The sequence below is a fragment of the Epargyreus clarus genome, unplaced genomic scaffold (genome assembly GCF_041222505.1).
Source record: "Epargyreus clarus isolate Ecla_fem2 unplaced genomic scaffold, WU_Ecla_fem_2.2 ptg000026l, whole genome shotgun sequence".
Lineage (NCBI taxonomy): Eukaryota > Metazoa > Arthropoda > Insecta > Lepidoptera > Hesperiidae > Epargyreus > Epargyreus clarus.
Genome location: NW_027332233.1, coordinates 8906346 through 8927450, shown reverse-complemented (window position 1 = coordinate 8927450; position 21105 = coordinate 8906346). Strand labels below are relative to the sequence as shown.

The 21105-nt window shown below is 31.3% G+C and overlaps 2 protein-coding genes across 6 annotated transcripts in view; both read right to left on the bottom strand.

Moving 5' to 3' along the window:
- Nucleotides 1-382: 382 nt before the first annotated feature.
- On the bottom strand, nt 383-7513 carry LOC140753253 (protein RER1). The gene is made up of 5 exons (XM_073087733.1): nt 7229-7513; nt 6758-6862; nt 6122-6218; nt 3168-3391; nt 383-560 (listed from the first exon to the last, which is right to left on the bottom strand). Exons 1-5 carry the CDS (start codon nt 7304-7306, stop codon nt 477-479), a joined length of 588 nt encoding a protein of 195 aa, XP_072943834.1. The 5' UTR covers nt 7307-7513; the 3' UTR covers nt 383-476.
- A 1997-nt stretch (nt 7514-9510) lies between these two features.
- The window catches only part of LOC140753588 (TOX high mobility group box family member 4-B), a 30993-nt gene continuing 19398 nt past the window's right edge, over nt 9511-21105 (bottom strand). For 3 of the 5 annotated variants that reach the window (XM_073088299.1, XM_073088302.1, XM_073088300.1), the window contains exons 4-14: nt 17511-17623; nt 16597-16813; nt 15812-15889; nt 15417-15550; nt 15176-15311; nt 14334-14414; nt 12388-12660; nt 11770-11994; nt 11210-11509; nt 10843-10961; nt 9511-10728 (exon numbers count right to left, since the gene is read on the bottom strand). In XM_073088299.1, the coding sequence (XP_072944400.1) occupies nt 10659-10728; nt 10843-10961; nt 11210-11509; nt 11770-11994; nt 12388-12660; nt 14334-14414; nt 15176-15311; nt 15417-15550; nt 15812-15889; nt 16597-16813; nt 17511-17623 (1746 nt within the window). In that variant the 3' untranslated portion in view covers nt 9511-10658. The remainder of the gene's footprint in view (nt 10729-10842; nt 10962-11209; nt 11510-11769; nt 11995-12387; nt 12661-14333; nt 14415-15175; nt 15312-15416; nt 15551-15811; nt 15890-16596; nt 16814-17510; nt 17624-21105) is intronic. The other 2 variants (XM_073088303.1, XM_073088301.1) reach the window with 2 other exon arrangements.

Below are 21105 nucleotides of genomic sequence, written 5' to 3'. Positions count from 1 at the left end.
GTAATTAATTATCTTCCTATCCTTTCTATTATTCCGGTCAAGCATAATTTTTGAAATTTCGTTTAATCTTTGAATATTGTTGGCGAAAATGAGTTTATTTTATAAAATGATATTATAATTTCTTCAATCAGTTATTGCAAATCCGAGGGTATTGGCACATTGACCCTGGGCATTAACTTGCTCATGTTTCCACATATCAATTTAAATATTGTAATTTAGGTATTATTAGTAAGTTCTACTGCTTTTTCTATGACAATAATATAGAATTTACTAGAGGCTATGATAACACAGAATTTCATTTTCATTAATTGCAAACATTTCATAATTGATTGAATATACTACTGACATAAGAATAAACTGAGGAAAAGATGAAAAGTCATAATAACATTATAATAAAAACTGTATTTCTAGAAACATTCGCGTACAACAGTTTTTAAGTTACACAAACTCCTTATACAAGGTGGTTGCATACGTCGTCAGTTCACTGTTACTGTTGATTCCACGGTTTTGTACTTAGGCTTGCTGTGAGTGAACGGTAGATACCGGTACTTGATCATATGCTGAAAATAAAATATAACATGAATAAAATAGGGTAGGTACTTATGATATTGAAATACATGACTGTAAGTATATGGAACTCTTGGTCAGTAATAATACTAATAATCAATATTAAGCATGTCGTGTCTGCCACAATTCGAGCTTTGCTAATTTTTGTTTGAATTAATAACGGATGATGGAAAGCAATAAGTGTGAAATTACTTGATTTGGTAGACCCAAATTGGTGAGGATTGATTTATATAAAACCCGTAATTAGCAAAAGTCCTCCGTACTATTATAAGTTCATATATTAATAATATCGTGCAATCACATATTATAAAGATGTTAATAGATTTGTCTAAAAACCATCGAAATCTTAGGAATTAAACACATAAATATTGCATAAATGTCGCAACGTCGTGTAGCAAAATTTTGTCGTGCATTTGAAATGCTTGCGTCGTAAAATATTACCACACTTAGGATATATCCAATATTATCTGCATTTCTTTTCTACAAGTATTTTCCTTAATATCAGCAAAACGAGAACATGTTCAGAGCGGTCCACGTCTCTGAATTTCTTGCTGATATTAAGACGAATAGTTGATACAAACCACTTTTAATATATGTCTTGTTTTGGTAGTTAGTTAAACTCTATTGGAAAGTTGATCGATTTTGATTGTTTTAAGGAAATAAGTGGTTCATAATCGTCTCAGTCCGTAAGCTCTATGGCCACGTAGCTTAAAACAACATTTAACTGAATTTTTCGATAGAGAATAAGTTGTTTTTAGCGCTTTTAAAAATTAAAACTGTTGCACTAATTTTCAAATAATTCAGTATGTAATTTTTTCTAACTATGGTATGGTTGTTTCAAACTATCCCAACTTTCGAATATTGTAATGGTACATACATATAAAGTTACTCATACTTCATACAATTAGGATACAATAGTGCTCTTAATTTAAGTAAATTAGGTATTCATCTGAAAAAAGTTTATCAACTTCCTTCCTTATTAAATTATAATTAACATTTATTTATAATTTGGCTCATTTATTTTATTTATAAAATTTTAGTGTTAATCTTATTAAATTTAGTTTAAATATTGTTAGTTTATGCTTAAATAATTTACATTTAATTAATGTAATGTAACATTAATACATATTTATGTAATTTGGAATTAAATTTAGAATTGTTACCTATTTTGAGATTAATGACACAAATGGTAATTTTAAAAACAGTTGCACTTTGTTACCATGCTTTTATTTTGTTTATCAGTATGTATGGATCCTGGGTCATTAAAGTTGATATTTCTTCGCATTGAAAGGTCAAATTAATTAATTTTGAACACCTATTAAGCTCCGATCTAAATATACAATTTTAATAATTTTATGTCATGCTCCTCATCAGGATCGTAAGGAATAAAGATTGTGCGATTCTAGCATGGTTTTTAGTTTTTTAAATTATATTGTATATATGAATATATATTTCGAATGTACTTCATAAGGCACGTTAAGAGTGAGAGTGAAATTTGTGCACACAAGTGCATGCCCCCAAACGGAATCGACATGTGGAAAACTCATTGCGATCGGCGAGTATTGTTCTCTGTTGAGTAATAATATTTAAAATGTATTTTATTTCTACAGGTACAAATATTTAATACCATACACTTTATAAAATTGATTGACGTTGAGTATATTGTGACAATTATAATAATTCATGACTTCATGTACCTATTGTTTGCGATATACTGTTGGTACTTATCTAATCATGAAAATTAACATAACTAATGGTGACGACTTGTCGAGTGCAGTTATCTTTTTGTAAGCATTATTTTTTGTTAGTTATTTTTTTATCAGTTAAAAGTTTATCTTCAAACGTGTATTACTTAAGTACACACAAGCAGTTCTATATAGCATGTCCATATTGACTAAAAACTACAATTCATTATTTATAGATATTTTCTTAGACAGGTAAACTTTTTAGTTGGGTGTGAATGAGTGAGTGTGAATGGCCAATCTAAATGTTTATAGTTAAAAAATGCTTAAAAGCGTTTCGGGGCGTATTTTCAGAATACTTTGAAAAAGTAATGATCAAAAACTGTATTAATGCTAAAGTCTGATAATATAAGAAACACATTTTGTAAAGTAATGACAAACTTGTGGACAGATATATTTTTTTAAGAAATTATGATTGAGTTCTATTCGAGTTATAGTATCATATAATATGATCGCAATAATTATATGTAAATCAAATTAAAATTACGTTACCATTAGTGTTATGATACTTTAGAGATTATTTTGAAAAACTTACTAGAATAGGCTACTTGACATTTTTATATAGGTCCTATATTGCGTTTATTCCTTTTTCGGTAAAATTACAAAATATAATTATCCCAACAACAGTGTTGGGGCACTGCTGTTATTCCAGAGAAATAGCAGGCAGTGGTGTTTTTGGAGTCGAACCACATTAAATATCCTATTACTTATTACTTAAGCTAGTGTTACTATTTATACATTCATTACATAAATGGGAAGTTCAACGAGTGTAAGTGTATTTACTCACATAATTATATCTATGCATACAAAGTTGTGACAAAAATATACTATTGATATAAAACAACTCTAAGTTCTTACCTTAATTTGACGTTTCATTGTAATACAGAAGAGTGTTATGAAATACATTACTAAAATAGGCCAAAATACTGGAATATTGAAGGCGTCAATGAAAGTACAACAGAATCCTACTATTGTACTCTTTGTGACAGAGAGCCAAAATTTAAATTCTGGCAATCTTCTAATGAATGGCCTAAATTCTTCAGTAGCCCTCGTAGGCAGGGCAGGGCCACTGTCATCTTCACCTGGAAATATAAAATAATTTCATTTTCATTATACTTATTAATCTTAATGCAGAAGAGATAAAATATGGACAAAATGCATTTTTTTCACATGAACAGAAATATTTAATTTTCAATATATTATATCACAATTAAATCTGACATTAAAACAGTATTATATAGGTCACACTCCATTTATCATTTCATAAGGCACTTCTCATGGTCCTACACTGTGGGTGTGTTAAGTTTTTAACATATTTATTCACTGAAAATTTTACAACGATACGACAGCGAATGTAGCGAATGACATCGCTTTAAATGTAACACAGCTTTTAGAAAAAACCTTATATGGAATGAGTTGATACATTGCCAATCTAACACCGTCCCTTAAACCAATCTTATATAAAAACTAACATTTCATATACATTTCTGTCGAAATAAAACATAATATCTTTAATACATACTCAGCACAAGTTACAGTTGTGTACATGGACCTTAACAATCGCGTGTCGTTACACATATACATTAACAAACACAATACACAAACAGTTGAACTTTAGTAAGTAATACAAATTACATTGTACACTGTTTACAATGAAAATTAATCAAAAATAATTTACCAACCATTACACAAACATAAACCTTTTATAAATTTATCATCTAAAACTTTCGTTAATGATTTAGTTACAACTTACAATATCTGCTATCATTAATTCTGTGTGCAAATATTTTACACTTATATATATTATATATATATATTATTTTTGATAAATTCTCTCATAAAATGATGACGAACATCCATGTGCCTCGTTCTACTGGTGTACATAGAATTACAAGTAAGTTTCTGACTGATGATTATCATTATACACAACTACATTATCTTTTTTTCTAAACAGTTCCTTAAGAAATGAATGAAATGATCTAAAGTTATTTTGTTGCCTTCTCTACAAACTCTTGTCCCCAGGAGTTCAACGGGGCCAAGATCCTGCATTTCAAATGCTTTCATTAAAACCTGCTTTATCTTAGTCTTCATAAAAGAGTCCTTTGATGAAAATCATCAACATACAAAGCAATTATTAAAATTTCATCCTGTGTTCTTTTGAAAAACACATAAGGTTCAGATAAAGTTTTATTAACTTTCTTTGAACTTCATCCTGTGTTCTTTTGAAAAACACATAAGGTTCAAATAAAGTTTTATTAACTTCATTTTCTTTAACAAAATCTCATTAATCTTGTCATACGACATTTTAGACGCTTGCTTCAAACTTTACATAGCCTTATTTAACTGGAGGTGTCTGAGTCTCTTATGCCAGAGCTCCTGGGTATTCGTTGACATCGTAGACTAGACTGTGTTGCGCTCGGCTGACGCTGCTACCTGCACCTGTCGCTGCCCAGGTGACCTGAATGTCGTGGGTGCTAGTTCTCTGAATAATTGAGGTTTATTTACTGTGTCTAATTTAAATATACCGTTACATAGAGCGGCAGTGGCCAATAAATAATTCATTTTGAACATTTAGATTTTTTAAATACTAGGTACCTTAAAACCTTTGTTGACTAGGCAACCTACAGATAGTACCCTAAATGACCTGATACATAATACACATTAATGATTCTTATTACACAGTGTTCTAATTGAACATTAACATATTCGTGACCTGCTGTCATCAGTTTTTGTCCATTTGCTACGCAAACACTAATTGTTTTGTTAGTATTAAGATCGCCCAATAAGGTCTTATTATTACATATGTGTCTTTCTCGTTACTTCTAACATATTCCTGCAGAAGTTTACTGCTCACAACGTCTGTTGTTAGCTATACATTAGAGTTTTCAAATGCCATTATCAATGGATCGTAATGAGGCAACAGTTCACTCAGCATCATTATTGCAACAAATTCTTCATCTACTGGTGAATCAATAGTTAATAATAGTCAATAATTTGTTAGTTGCTGAGCTAAGCTCGTAATTATCGTAAGATAGCTTTCTATATCTGGACATTGATTTAGCTTAGTAGCAAACAGTAATCTCACAAGACTTAAGTCGTCTGCACAAATCTTTGTCTTCATAGGCCTTGGCAAGATTTTGCCACGCCTCGCAAGCCATCAAATGCAAATGTAAAAAGTGAAAAATGCCGCCGGTTGCACTGATAGCAGTGCCTTCTGATACAATACCATTTTAATTAAAAACTTCCATGTGGTGTAATTCCCAACACCCTTCAGTTTCTCAAATGTATTGTTGAATTGATTTGATGTGATCGGGCACAAACTCACTGGAGTTGCCATAATGCCAGTCTATATGATTTTCGTTTTAATTACTTTACATTTATTTTCTATGTGAGAATAATGCACTAATTATTATTTAACCGATTCCGCGCGGATGGCACCACAGTTGTGCCACATCACCCACAGTTGTGCCACGTCCGCACGGAATCAGTTAACTTGCTGGGTCAATTGAACATTTTACAACAATACAACAGCAAATGACATTGCTTTAAATGTGACAAAGCTTTATGAAAAACTTTATATAGATTGAGTGTGTACATTACAAATCTAACAGGATGTGTATATATCATCTGCAGATATGAAGAGTAGGCTAGATTGTTACACACATTTTCTGGTACCATGAAATTTTGGCATTTTGACATTGGTGGTGAAAACATTCTAGTACTTTTATTATCTCCAAAATAAAATATCAAGAAATGCATAACAGAAGAATAACAGAATACTATAAAAATAATGCTTAATTTTGTGCTCTTACCATCCAAATCCATGGCAGGATCAATCTTTGGTGTCAGGAATGCAATAAACAAGTTCAAGTGATAGATACCCAGAGCATATGTGATTATGTACCATCCCTGAAAATATTAAATAATGCAAATTATTACAATTTCAATTACCAGCAATAGTAAAGCTGTTTGTTTTAAGTTCCTACTGTTAATTATATTTTATGAAATTTAATTCTGACTCAGTTTGATAATAATAAAAAAATATATGTGTGGCATATAGCATTGTTATGATAGACTCTGTTACAGATAAGAGGATAGTATATCAAATGTTTGTAGAAATTTTGTTTAATTATACCAGACTTCATACTTAAGTGGATTTCATTCATGACATGCTATTTTATATCAGATATGCAAAAAAATGACCAATTAAAAAACTGATTGCCCTCATTTAACTCTTTAACTACATGATAGTGGTAACAAATAAATAACTAATTTATGTTACATATCATCCCATGCCACTTTAACCTCTAAAAAAATTTTGATTTGTTTTTCAAAAAGCTCAAAAGAACTATAACTTTAATTAAATATACTTAGAACTCTTTCAACCTCAAAATATACTTTACTAAAGCTCAGAATTAAATGTATAAAAAATATGTCATTTGACTCACCTGCTTTAGAAATATCCGAAGTAAAAATAAGGCTAAGAGCAAAACTGTTGCAACCCACCGTCCCTTTGTGTGCGGAGTCCATTTATCTAGCATACTTTGGTACATCTAGCAACAGAGATATGAACAATATTTGATTATTATTGATCATGAATATTAGACAAGACACCTGTGTGACGTTAAATGATCAAATCGTCAAGAACTGTATGAACATTATAACAGAGAATGATAACTATAAGGAAAAAATAAATAAAGGAGGCAAATTTTGACTGCATATAGGAAATATGACGTCACACGCTGGCATGGACTTGCTCTTAGATATTGTAACACACAGCACTTTAAATAAATTAAATCCCAATTCACCAACCTCCAAGTTACACAAACTATACCAAACATGAACTTTATACTTCAAGGCGGTACAAAATATGTAGAATGTGTTTGAGATAACTTAATCTAGATAATTAGAATAGTCACCTGGGAAATACGAGTCCATCCTTGGGATATAAAACCTCTTCTGGTGGCTGCAGAGGCTAGATCGTTTCCGTCCATCATTACTACTCGTATTTCCTACTCACTGCTTCCTTTTATATAAATATGTATTTACTATAAGTAGCACATCTATACACAATATATAAGAATAAATTAAAATAATGCGTTATGAACTAATTAAGAACTTTAAAATAAATAATTATAATTGATTTATCCAACAAATGTACACCTCGACATTATAGCGATTCTAATACATCTGTCTTTCTGGCTGTCAGACTAGGGTTGTCTCTGTGTTCACGATTTACGATATCGAAGTTTTGGAACGTTTATTGATATATTTTAGCAGACAAGATGAATGTTTGAGTATTTGCAGGTACAGTTTTTGCCATTTCCATATGATGGAATTGAATAAATCATAAATAATCAAGAATTAAAGGTGTATAAATAAATTTTGTGAAACCTCCCCAGGTTTTGTTTTACCATACTTTTTACAATGTTTTTTCTATGTTTACATGATGTTTACCTAATGTTTTTTCTATTAAAATTGAAGTTTTAATTGATTTCTTAGTCAATGGCTTATAAGTGAATAAGTTGTATATTTCAGTGTAATGACATTAATGGTTAATTATAGCTATGAATATATTTATTACACTTGAGATAATCCGATTAAATAGAAAAAAAAACCATAAATAAGTATTTATCCACTTCCAGATTCCAGTACTTATAAATTATATTTTGTAAATTATTTTGATAGTAACTTTTGAAATTAAGTTATTATAGCGAATCCTTGCTATTTATATTTGGTGCATCCCTAGAATTGGCGCGTGGTAAATTACAACAGTCTGTAATTTACAGAGTATAAATGAAAGTATCAAAGTAGAATATACAGACTATAAACGTTTGTAGGTACGTAGCGGTTTTTGGAAATCGCTATGTTTTCTTTCTGTGTTAATTTGTTGTTATACATGTGTGAATTTTCAATTTCCCCAGTTTTGGAACGAAGTTCCTTATGTGCGTGCGTTGCAAAAGGAAGGGCTAGACCACAGACCTATACTTAGGTATAGGTCTGTGGGCTAGACGGAAAAAATTAAGACCAAAAGTTGTAATGACACTTTTTGCTATAGTTGTAAGCCGTGTTAGCCGTGCGACGTGCGCGTGTTTCTCTGTCTGTCTCTCTCTCTCTTATAAAAAGAAAGCCAGGTATTTTCGTTTCGTCTTTGTCGTGGTGTCGCGACGATTATTATCGTTGAGTGTATACAGGTTATTTGTACATAATAAATAATAAAAAATAATAACAAATTACATTATATTTGTTAATAATAAAAATATATTATTATAACTTAAAAGAAATAAAATTTTATTCACTAATTAATCGAAAGGAACTTCGTTCTATCCGAGTGTTCCTTGACACATCTCATTTTTTTTTAATTCTAGGTGCACCCTTAGGCAGTACATTTTTTTTAGCCTAGATATAGGACAAAGAGTATAGTAACCTATATAGGAAGATATAGGGCGTCGGCTGAAATTGAGCGTATACGGTGCGCCAAATTTGCCAACTGTAGATTTTTTTTTCTTGTACCATTCTTGTACATTCAATATAATAGCAGATACAGTCTCTCGCCAAGACCAAACAATCACTGGAATACGTATTTTCCTTCAAAATTCCTTTTGAAATCAATACCATCTTCCTTTATGTCAAAATCTCGTTCATATTTGTATGAGGTCGATAGTGCCCTCGTACTTCGTACGAAAGACCACAAATCTCGTATTTGTACGAGAATTTTCGTACATTTGGCAACGCTCTGGAACGCTGGTTGGCTTGAGACCCGTCGTGGATATAGTACACGCGAAACCTCTAGTCCGCATTGAAGTTTTTGCGCGCACGTGTAGTCAGATAGCCAATATGGTTAAACACAGCTACAAGCATATACTCCGTAGCAACGGAGTACATATAGGTGTTCTGTGGTAGCCACAGTAAGGGCTATGCGGCTATGTACACGTGGGCGAGAGCGGGCGGCGGACGGGTTCCGCGCTGTCTTCGACTCTCTAATATCTATAATTTGCTGTTGCGACGCGGCACATTTCTATACTCAGAGCGGACTAGAAGTTTGGCGAGGATTTTACCACGCAATATGCTGCTGCGGCACTCACTTTATTTGACAAAGTATACGAACAGGCGAAGCATCTGCAGCAAACATTGAGTTGTCTATTCCAGTAAAAACTGGTCAGATTTATAAGGTATTGATGAAGGTTAGAAAATAAAGACATTCTGCTGTTTGGGAAATTTAATGAAACCGTTGTTCTAATTACAATTTATACACTGTTATTTTACATTTTTATATTCCGCTTACGTAGGCGTAGCTCGTTATCGGAGACTACTAAATAATAAATAACACAGAACTGTTATGCTGTACGTCTTCCTACCTACTACTATTTCTATTATTGCAAGTATTTAGTTATTTACAATTGTAATATCACTAAATATACAATACAATAAAACATTATTTGCATCTTACATTACTTTTATAGTTTTCAATGTAAAAGGAATTTTGGTCCAGCTAAAACCTATATGCTAAGCACAACTCCTAGAGGAATAAGTAGTTGATATTGCTATCGTGTATATTAATTTTAGAAATTTACATAGATTAATTATAATTATTATTGCATGTAAAAGTAGGCTCAAATGCCAACTGCGATATTCTGCATAATATCGCAAATTGCATACAATTATGAAACTTATCATTAAGAACTCATAGCCATCACATTCTAATATTTGTGCTTAACGTTATATTGGAAGGTAGTACCTTCGATAATTACTAATTTAGTCCTCCAATACAAATGATGAGCGAAGTTACTGCTTTATAAATCAGTAACATGCACTATTGAACATCATTTACATACTTAAGACACTTAAATCTAATACAATACTTGTAATAATTAAGGCGTAATATACTTGTTTTATTTTAATTCATACATTATTTTCCAATAAAATGACATAAAGCCAACTTATTTATAGCATACTAGTTTCCAGTTACAATTTTATTGGGTTGTTGATTTTAATATAAATTGATAAATGCTTTTAATACAGGGCTAAAGTGTAATAAAATAGATTAATATACACAGTGAATATTATTTCACAATCAAAAATATGACATATTAATGGTGTTACATTGCAGCAAATATTATTAAAATCTCTTTTATTTGGAAATTTACAAAGCAATCCACTAAATTTCGAAGACCTAAACATTTCAATTCAATCTAACTAAAATTAGATTAATGATTTTTAATCCATACAATTTTTTCATCAAGTGAAAGTTGCAAGTCTAACAATGAGAGAATAAATAACCATAACGAGTGTGGTAATTCTAAAGATTCAATATATGCTTATCAGACCATTATGATATGTACATAATATTTATTTTACCGCAGAAAAATTTTGAATTTGATTATTGGTATTAGAAGCTACCCAAGAACTGAAGACATCTCTGCAAAAAAAAAAAGTAAAATGATTAATGTCGTTATAAATAATGCAAGTACGAAATATACTAATACTATTTTTTATTGTTAAATGGATCCAATTTTAAATATTTAACACATACCTGCAGTGGCTGACTACACATTCATTGGAACAATATTCATCCTCCCATTCACTGTTGGCTATTGCAGGGTTGGTACAACCTTGGCGGATACATGAAGGTGGACTCCGGTTTTCCTTTTGCTAAAAAAAAAATATGTAACTTGACAAAAATCCAAGCAAATATATATTTAAAAAACTTTCAACAACAGGAGAGGATACACATTTAATACATTAAGATATATATATATTTTTTTACTTGCATTTCGTGACTTCTAATATTTGTTTTGGAAAAATAAATAACCTTAATTAATTATTTGGTTAATTAAGTACTTAACAACATACACAAATGTATACTAAAGGCTCAATGAAGGCTGTGGTGACAAATTTACCTCAGGAGATTGTTGTGGATTGTAGATGCCTGAATTACCATTGATGGTCGGGGAATGTTGTTCTGGTTTTAGAACAGGTGTTGGTGGCTGTGGTGGTTGTGGGTGTGACTGCTGTTGGTGTTGCGGCGGTTGCGGTGGTTGAGGCTGCTGCTGATGTATCTGATGTGATTGCTGCTGCAGTTGCTGATGTTGACGGGACTGCTGCTGCTGCTGCTGTTGATGTGATTGTTGCTGAAGGGACTGTTGTTGCTGTTGTTGTTGATGATGCTGCTGCTGGTACTCTTGAGCTTGATGTTGAATCTGTAATAATATTTGTATATTATGATACTAATTGTATACAAAGGAAGACTTAGCTTTTGAAATGTTATTTTTTATAAACTCTTAAATATATTACTGAAAAGTTAGAATATTTTTTTAAAAATAATATTGTTTAAATATCAGACATTAAAAATAAAATGATCTATATCTAATAATTATTTCGAATATCAATATTAAATTGAATAATGAATTAAACTGATCATAATATAAATCATATGATATCATATATCACTTTAAGGTACCTGTTGAGGATGGTGATATTGCATAGCTGTATGCACTTGGTTCATTGGTGGCGACTGTGACTGGACCTGTCTGTATCCAGGGGGTGAGATTCCTGTGTTAGGGTAGCTAGGAGATGACTGGGTTGCTTGGTAAGTCCTCTGCGTCTGTGGCAAGTTGGGCTGGCAAGCTTGTGGTGTGGGGTTGGGGTTCATTTGGTAGCCTTGGGGTGATTGTCCTGGTACACCCTGTGTTAAAAGTTTTAGTTTAAGTATTTTTGGCATTAATATATACAGTGAAACTTACCATATTAGTATAAAAAATATAAAAACATTGTTATTTATATAACCAGACACAGAATGGCATTATTCTGAAAAATTCTGCTTGCCTCTAGTATATCAGAAATAATGACAAAAATATATTAAAGGCTTTGTTTGTTTGGTCAAAAGAAGACACAAATCTAAGCCATAGAAATGATATACAGGGATAGCATATAACATTCATTAAGTGTAAAAGAAAAGATGAAGAAGACAGATAGAAAATTAAAATAATGTTATTCTAATGTTAATATAATAATATGCTTCAAAATTGAAGGGTTAAATCAAAACAATTAAAACATTTTATTAATAAATTATGCTCACCTGATACGACTGAGGTGTGTGACCCATGGTGCCCTGGTAGCCCTGAGGCGATTGCTGAGGATTGGCGGGATACCCTTGAGGTTGTTGTCCAGTGTATGCAGGCTGTGATTGTCCACCCGGGAAGTTTTGAGGGGTATAACCTTGAGGCGTTTGGTTTGGAGCAAACCCCTGAGGAGAATGCCCATTTCCGTATGCTTGCCCTTGATAATAGTTACCATAATTGGCGTTTGTATTGTTATGGTTATACATAACTTGGTTTTCTTGTTCTCCTCCCTATTGAAGAAATAGTTGTGTTAAATCTTAAATGATGATATATATGCTTACACATTCCCCAAAATATGAGCTTAAGTCAATCACGAAACTAGTTTTCAATTCATTTGACTGGATTTTTTAATATACCAAAACGTAATAGTATTTTTGTTAAACATCTACACTATTCCATAAAATAGTTATATTTATGAATGTATAGTATAACTATTTTAAGGAATAGTGTAGTTGTTTTACAATTGTTTAAATCGAAGCTACATAAAGCTTAAAATGAAATTACCGAGCTATGAAAGATGCAATAAACACTAAATATCACTGCACTTTTCAACGATGTATAAACCTGAATCGAGACAAAGCTTTGCAAAGCTCGTTGAAAGCTTATCGATCGCACGCCGCTATGAGTTCAATGAATGTATGAATCATTTAGAAACTATACGACGTATTTCACAAATATACGACTCAGATAAGTTTCACCCCAAATTATTTATTTATAACAATGGTTTAATAACATATTTGTTGAATAAATGAAGAAGCGTCTCAAAGCAAGCCTGTCAAAATCAATGGCGGACCGCGGAATCTGACAGCGGAAGACTCGATGTTGCCAGTTGTTGATCGGCGCGCGCACTAAATATTTTATTATTATTACATAACGAATTTCTGATATTTTAAAAACAACATTGTTTTAAATTCGTTTATTGCATTAAAACAATACATATTATGTAATCATATTTTTTAATTTATTCGATCATATTTTAATCTATTTTGATACTATAAACTAAACTGTTTAGTCGTGACGAGACGACACTGTGAGGATTATCACTAATCTAAAATCTACTGGCGTATTTTCGTGTTTCCTATCTAATCGTGTAAGGCACTAAATTTAAAAGCACTATAAGGGGGCTTTCGGGACTGGCATTTGTGGCCACATCACATACAATCATTATGCTGATGGTGGAGTGAGCACATGGTATGGAGCGTGAGGTAAATACTCACCTGGGTACAGCCCAATTAACCAAAGTAGGGTAAAAATCCTACTTAATCTGGTGTCGCTCCCACAGCACTGGGTACTATTAGGTTTACCCCTCGCCAATAAAAAATATGGACATACAGCTCCTAAGCTCTTTAATTGGCAATGATATAATAAATTGAAATATTATTGGAAAGCTACTTTAAATAATATAATGCATAATTTACACATATATTTTGGTATCATGCCTGATAGTTCTGTCTTACATAAAGATAATTTTCAATACTTACCGTCTTAGCAGAAAAGAGCGATAAGATGTGATATTCTCCTGACATTACTGATCATTACAGTGGTTAAAACAGCATATTATCATACTTATAAAATAATGAAGTCATAGAGCTGCGACGACACGCATGTAGTGCATTTCATGGAAGCCTGAAGTTTATGCTGAATTATTAATATTAATAACTGAGCTATTTTTTTTCTTTAAAATGCCTTTAGTATGCTGTAAACTAAAACTATACTAAAAATTGTGAATAAATAAGTTAAACTTACCTTCGAAATTATGTATTGATGAAATTTAAAATTTAAATATATGTAATGGTTATAAATTTTAACTCTATTAGAGACATCCATATAGTAATATTGAGCCTAATGACGTCTTTTCTATTTCTATTCCTCCTGCCGCTAATAAAAATATATCATAACTTACCTTTGATACTAAACTCGCTCTGTATGCTGCTAGTGCTTTGAGGTATTCTTTCTTGGCTACTTCCGTTTTTTGTTTATAAACCTGAATAACAATAATATGGAATAAGGGAAACAATAAAACAATCTATTTATTGTTATAGTTGTTGTTTGATTTATTTCAATCGAGTATCCCTTACACAAAAATCCTCATAAAAATAATAATCGATGTAATGGACGTCGGGTTTCAGGGTAAATTTAAATGTGTAACATGTCTGAAGACAACAATATTTTAGTAGCAGATTTTTGACTTCTACTACAGAAGTCAAAAATATTTGATTTTTACAATGTAATGCACTCGAATGGATATGAGATAAGCAATACCGACATTTTACTAACAGTTTGTTGTTCTAAGAAAAAAATTTGTTATTCATTATTTTAATGAAATATGTATAAATGATATGATATATTTTAATTTCAACTACCTGAAAATATGACCTATAGCATGATTACTAAATTAGTTCGCAACTTTACTGCAACTGCAAGATAAACGGGTGTATAAATGTTTAGCTTCTTTGTAAGAAGTTAGTATTTTCTATGTAAAAGAAAAGTGAGGACTTTTTGAAGATTAATAAAATTTTCAACAGATAAACAGATTTCTCTTCTCTACTGCACTAGGGTTCTAGTGAAATTTAGCACAGAAACAGTACCCACACCTATACATATAATTATTATGTGTAAAAATTATACTCAAGACTTTGTTACGATGATACTGAGTCAAGCAAAAAAAACATTACCATAACATTTTTAGGAGATAATTATAAGACTACTTTTTTTAAATAAATGGTGGATGGTATTTATACTTACACTTTTATGTTCCGAATCTAATCCATCCCACATCGAAGCAACGATTTTTGATACTTCACCAAAACTTGCATTAGGATTTTGCCCTTTGATCGCTGCTTGGGTATCTCGGAAAAATAAAGCGTATGCTGAGACTGGTCTGTAAAAATTCGCTTATTAAATTTTAGTTAGTGCTAATTTACTTTACCTTATTTTACTTTAACCACTTGTAAAATATTTATACATTTATTGTGTATTAACTTACTTTTGGGGTTCATTGGGATCGCGTTTTTTCTTCTTTTTTTGCACTTTCGGCTTTTTCTGCATTTGTCCTCTGCTTATGCCATTATCCATCGGTTCAGGTGACGACCTCTTAACGGCCATGTTCCCTACTCCAATCTGAATATATAAATTATCTTTTAATAATGTGTTAAATGTGTTAATAATTTTGTTTTTAAAAAAATTATAATATTATTAAATGGTTAATGGTTATCTGAAATTAATAGGTAGGTTAGAAATGTGTGTTTTACAAGTTTAATTTTTTTTAGGTTTATGCTATCCAAATAGCTTTAGGAACATTAAAGAACATTTAAATATAGTTCACTGGCAATAATCTATAATGTGGGTATGTGTATGTGAAGTGATAAAATTTGCCTATACCTGATGAAGCGTAGTTTGTTGCTGCCGGCTCGCTGAGCAATAATGGATAGGCAGAAGGCTTTCCGCATCACCAGGCAACTACCAACAAACAACCAATTGATTAGAACAATCTACAACAAGTTCTATCACATTCAACTGTAATATGGTGAATTTACTTGCCAATGAACTATATTTAAAAAAAAAAAAAACAGTAAAATACGAAAGCAATGCAGTGTTATACTAAAAAAAAATAGGTTGAAGAATATTTGTGAAACATTGACATGGATATTATAGAAAGTATACATAAATATTATATAATTATAAAGATTAAATGACAGTGATACAGTTTATTTTAAAATAACAATCAATACTTCATTTTGAGATACAACCATACATGGCAATAGGTTGTAGAATGAATGAATGAATGTACAACAAGGGTAATTACATATTATTGGATCATATCACGAATCTTCAATTGGTTACTGTGACTAACAATTTACACTTAATGTTACAAGAAGATGTGTACCTAGCAGTGGGATATTCTCTGGACTTTCATAATGGTCTATAATGAATTAACTTTGAAATAATTTTGGCAGTAACTAATTAGAATATATGGATAAATAAAATGCATTAGTATGAAAATTGGCAATTTACACGATAGAACTAGTGCACTATTAAAAAAAATATATAATACAATAAAATATAATAAGCATACCAATATCAAGCAAATCAATATACTACTTATACTACTTACTATGTGAAGTGCTGACACATGCTCAAGGCTACAGTGATAAATGATAAAGTACCTGAGAATGATGAGAGGGCACACTGTCATCAGAGTCGTCGCTGGTGGTACCAGGGGGTGATGCTCTTTGTGGAGACCCATAAACGGGCCCCGGTTGAGTTGGTGTACTTGGAGTAGGTGGTCCGCTCATAACTGATGATGGCTGCATCATAAGAAGCCTATGCTGCCCACCTGGTTGTTGCTGGATCATGTAGTTGCCTGAAGGAGCACCAGCGCCACTGAGAACATAAAACATTACACTTAATTTTATATTATTTTATATATGTGCCATATAATGTAATTTAATGAATAAAAGTTTGTGTAAAACTAGAATTTTATTTGTACATACTCTGACTGCACTGCTTCTACCTTAATGATAGTGATATAAATCAATATGATGCTACTTTAGCTACATAGCAACTGTTTGTTCAGATGTTTTGTCTTGATAGTCAGGCATCTAATTTGTTTTCGGAGTAACAAAACCAAAGAGCAACACAATAGCCATGATATGGTCAATTGTCTAGAAAAATTGTAAACATTACTTTTAAAAACTTGTAACATCATATTCACGGACTATGGCTACTTTAGTCTACAATGGAAAGATTTAGCCCAATTAATAATATGTAAACTAACCTTAAATAATAATTGAGTAGCAAAACACTGGAAAATACATTTAATTGGAAAAAGGTTCAAATTCCACCACATTGTAACTAAGTGTAATATAATAAATATAATTCAACATAACATGAAAAGTTTATATTTGCAATATTTATGGAATTTGCCGTGGCGAATAAAGTCAACCACAACAATATCTATAAGTAAGCACAAGTTAGTAATAACTTTATACACAACAGGATGTTTGTTCATAATGTTTTTTTTATTTTAGGGAAATATGCATGTAAAAACACTAATTTTTCAAAAATGCAGTTATTTTACCTGTGCGATGTGACTGGCGTGTGTGGTTCTTGGAGGTAAAGCGGTTGTTGATAAGATGGGGCGCCGCCTGGTGGAGCCGCCAAGCCATCTTGCGCAGGATTCATCATACCAACCTGGAGGTCATCATGGCATATAAGAACGCTAGGCTATTGATATTATTTTGATAACAAAGGTAAAGCTAACTATCACAGCATTTATTTAAAACCGTCCATATAATAAGAAAATAAAGTGCTTATAATTATTTAAATTAATTTGAAACTATTTCTACACGTCAGTCTAGTATCAACAATTTGTCATTATGACAATATAAGTGAAGGACGTATGATATGACAGCTGCCTAATTATTCCTATTATCGCCATAATGTGGCCATAATATTTAGGGTATGAATGTATCCAACGAATGTAATTTATACGCCTTATTTGTTTTTTTTAAACAATATATTTGTTATATACTTAATTCAGATATTTTATGCACTTAATTCAGATATAGTAATAAAAAAGTATTGGCGGTTACATTTAAAAATTGATCAATGGGCAACACAGTGTACGTTTATTGTGTTTAAAAAGTGTATTTTATATAGATATAGTTAGATAACCAATGCGTTATCGATAGAATATGTCTACTAAATAAATTTTATGAAAAACTCAAACGAGCACCCATCCATGATAGTAAGCGGCTACTGTCATAGATAACTGTAAAAAATCTTAGGTAGGATATAGGATTGGAATGTGACGTGATCTTGATGTCGGCTAAGTAGGAACGCCTTATTATAACTCTCCCTTATTACAGCCTTACAACTAGAGACGCAACACTACTGCTATATAAGGCAGAAAGTGGTGTGGTGATGGTGTCTCTGGAGTGTAAAGAAGGGTTCTACAATGTACATACTTCCGAGGTTTTATGTAGTTATAAAAATGTAGTAAATTTAAATAAAATAATGTTATTAGAAGAACTATCTATTTCTAATTTTAACACTAATCTTCAATAACATTCATAATAGAATCCATTGAAAGTCAATTTAGTTTCAATAAAAGCAATCTAAAAACTAGGGCAGATGATTGAGGACGGGTTTCGTAAAGGGCAGACGAGTAGGTACAATTTCAATGAAGTAAAATAATTTATCTATTACCTATTGCGTTCATTGTGAATCAGTTTAGACAGATAATATTACAAGCATTTTTTAACGTAAGTACTATAAGTAGTCGCATTAGGAATATACTCATTAAAAGATTTAAGGTAAAGTAAACTGCAAGTTTGAAAATCTATTAATCGCAATACGGACCTACTCGTATTATACGTACTCGGAGTCTTATTTTACCGATTTCTATAAAACGTCCGTAGTGTATTCGAAAACTATGGTAGGGATAATTTAACTATGTTATTTTAACCTCCTGGGACCCAGGAAAAAAAGTTGTTAGGAATTTGAATTAAATTTATCCTGACCAATACAATAGGTAACAGAATTACAGGAAAAAATATAACAAAAAATGTAACTCGGAAAATATGGATTTTCTCAATGTCATATATATAACACGTGAGTTCCCAATTACAACTATTATTTGTGTCATATATATATGACATAGAACATTAATCATATATATTAATGTAAAATTTTGGTAATATGAGAAATGTATTGTAAAAAAATACTGTCTGTGTTGTGTACAATTATATCTTAAGGCCTTATTAGACCACCCAATTTTGAGGGACCCTAACCCTAACTAAGAGTGGTGTAATAAGACTTAGGGAGTTAGTGTCCCTATTTAGGGCGATCGGATCATCCCGATCTGCCTAGCTCCCTAACTAGGGTACACGCCCACCCTGGATGCAGGGCTCTTCATATCGGGTTGTGTAATAAGCGTTTTAATCTATAATTTTAAACTCTCAATCAATTCTCAATTTAAAAAAATGATTCTCACAATCACATTCAGCAGTAAACTTAACTGTCTGTTGTCTTGTATATTTTTTCTAACATATATCACAGTCATCAAATAAACTTAAAATATGTTCCGTTATAAAGTCACAGTACACAGATTATGTAAATATTTTTTTAAAGTAAAAATAATACTATTTAATAAATTTGCGGTACATTCTTATTATGACACAATTGATAACTGAACACAAAATATGGTTACAAAAAGTATAAATTGGTGATTAAAAAAATTTTTTTTTCTTGAATTATAAGAAACAATTATGTTTTATTGAAATATATATTGCATTTAATACAATATGCTCTTGTAGTTGCTGTATTTTGGTTTTCTGCATTTATTTGGAACGTTGGAGTAATGGACTAAATTATGTACTTTATGATAACGGAAACTTTCGGTTGACATTTCGGTTTTATTTTAGCCTTCTATTAATATGTCTTCGTCTTCGAACTCGAATTACTGTCAGATTCAGTGTAATGACACAGTCCAGTGTGTTTGTTGTCCAACCACCATGTGAGAACTATTTATCCTAGCTAATGATTTCGATATTCCCGTCGCTTTTTTCATTAGAAAACTCGCAGGTCTTTGCAAATCTGTTTTAGTTGAATAGTTATCGTTATATGAAAACCTCCTTTCAAAAAGTCTTCCAATTTTGTATTAGTGAAATAATTAACACAATAAAAATGTTAATCTGATATAAGTATTTCGCAAATTTTGCGGACTGCCGATTCACCCAAAGTAAATCCTTAAGGCTCTAGGATGGCCCCTTCCATTAATTATAATTGAGGACCCGATAAAAATATCAAAACCTGCACAACTTTCTGCTTCAATAAACCGAATTCGAATTCTAATTCGAGAAACCAGAATACGAGTCATTGTTGCCATCATGACATTGTAATGTTACGTCTTCTAGGTCATCTTCATCAGTTAAGTCTAGCTTTGAGTCGTCTAGCATAGCGGATATTTCGTAATTGCGTAAGCTCGTAATAACAAACAAGAATAACATTAAAATATGAAGTTCGAGAAAGAAAAATGTTTATGTCATATGAGTATTACACTGGGACTCTTCCATTCACAGTAGTAATTGGGAACTCATGTGGTACCAGTATGACATAAAACTTTCATCCGATATTTCATAATTTTTAATGTAACCTATAAGCATTGCAGACTCATATTTAGTAAAAATGATTTATTATAAACGATAAAAATACATATTTTTTATAAAAACATCGATATTTGAACAAAAATCTCAAATTCACTTACTACTTGTTTCCGACCGTGACGCCATCGTTTGGTTAAATTTCACAATGCAATAAAATAGTATCATCCTATCAGCTAATCACAATTTTAAATGGTGGACCAACATGTTATCTATTGAATAAAACTAAAAGATCTCGTAAATATTGACAGATGGTGCTGTTACATTTTTTTCTTTTCTATGTAATATATATATGACGAAAGATCCCAGGAGGTTATGTCTAGAATTCTTCAATCTATATAATAAGGTTTTTAAGTACAATGTAAATACTAACAAAATATGGACTATGTCTAAATTAAATGGAAATAAATAAATAACATAATATTGATAAACATACATATTAATTTTTACTATCTTTGCTGCATCGCTATAAAATCGTATCAAAATCAGTTAAATATTAAACTATGGCTG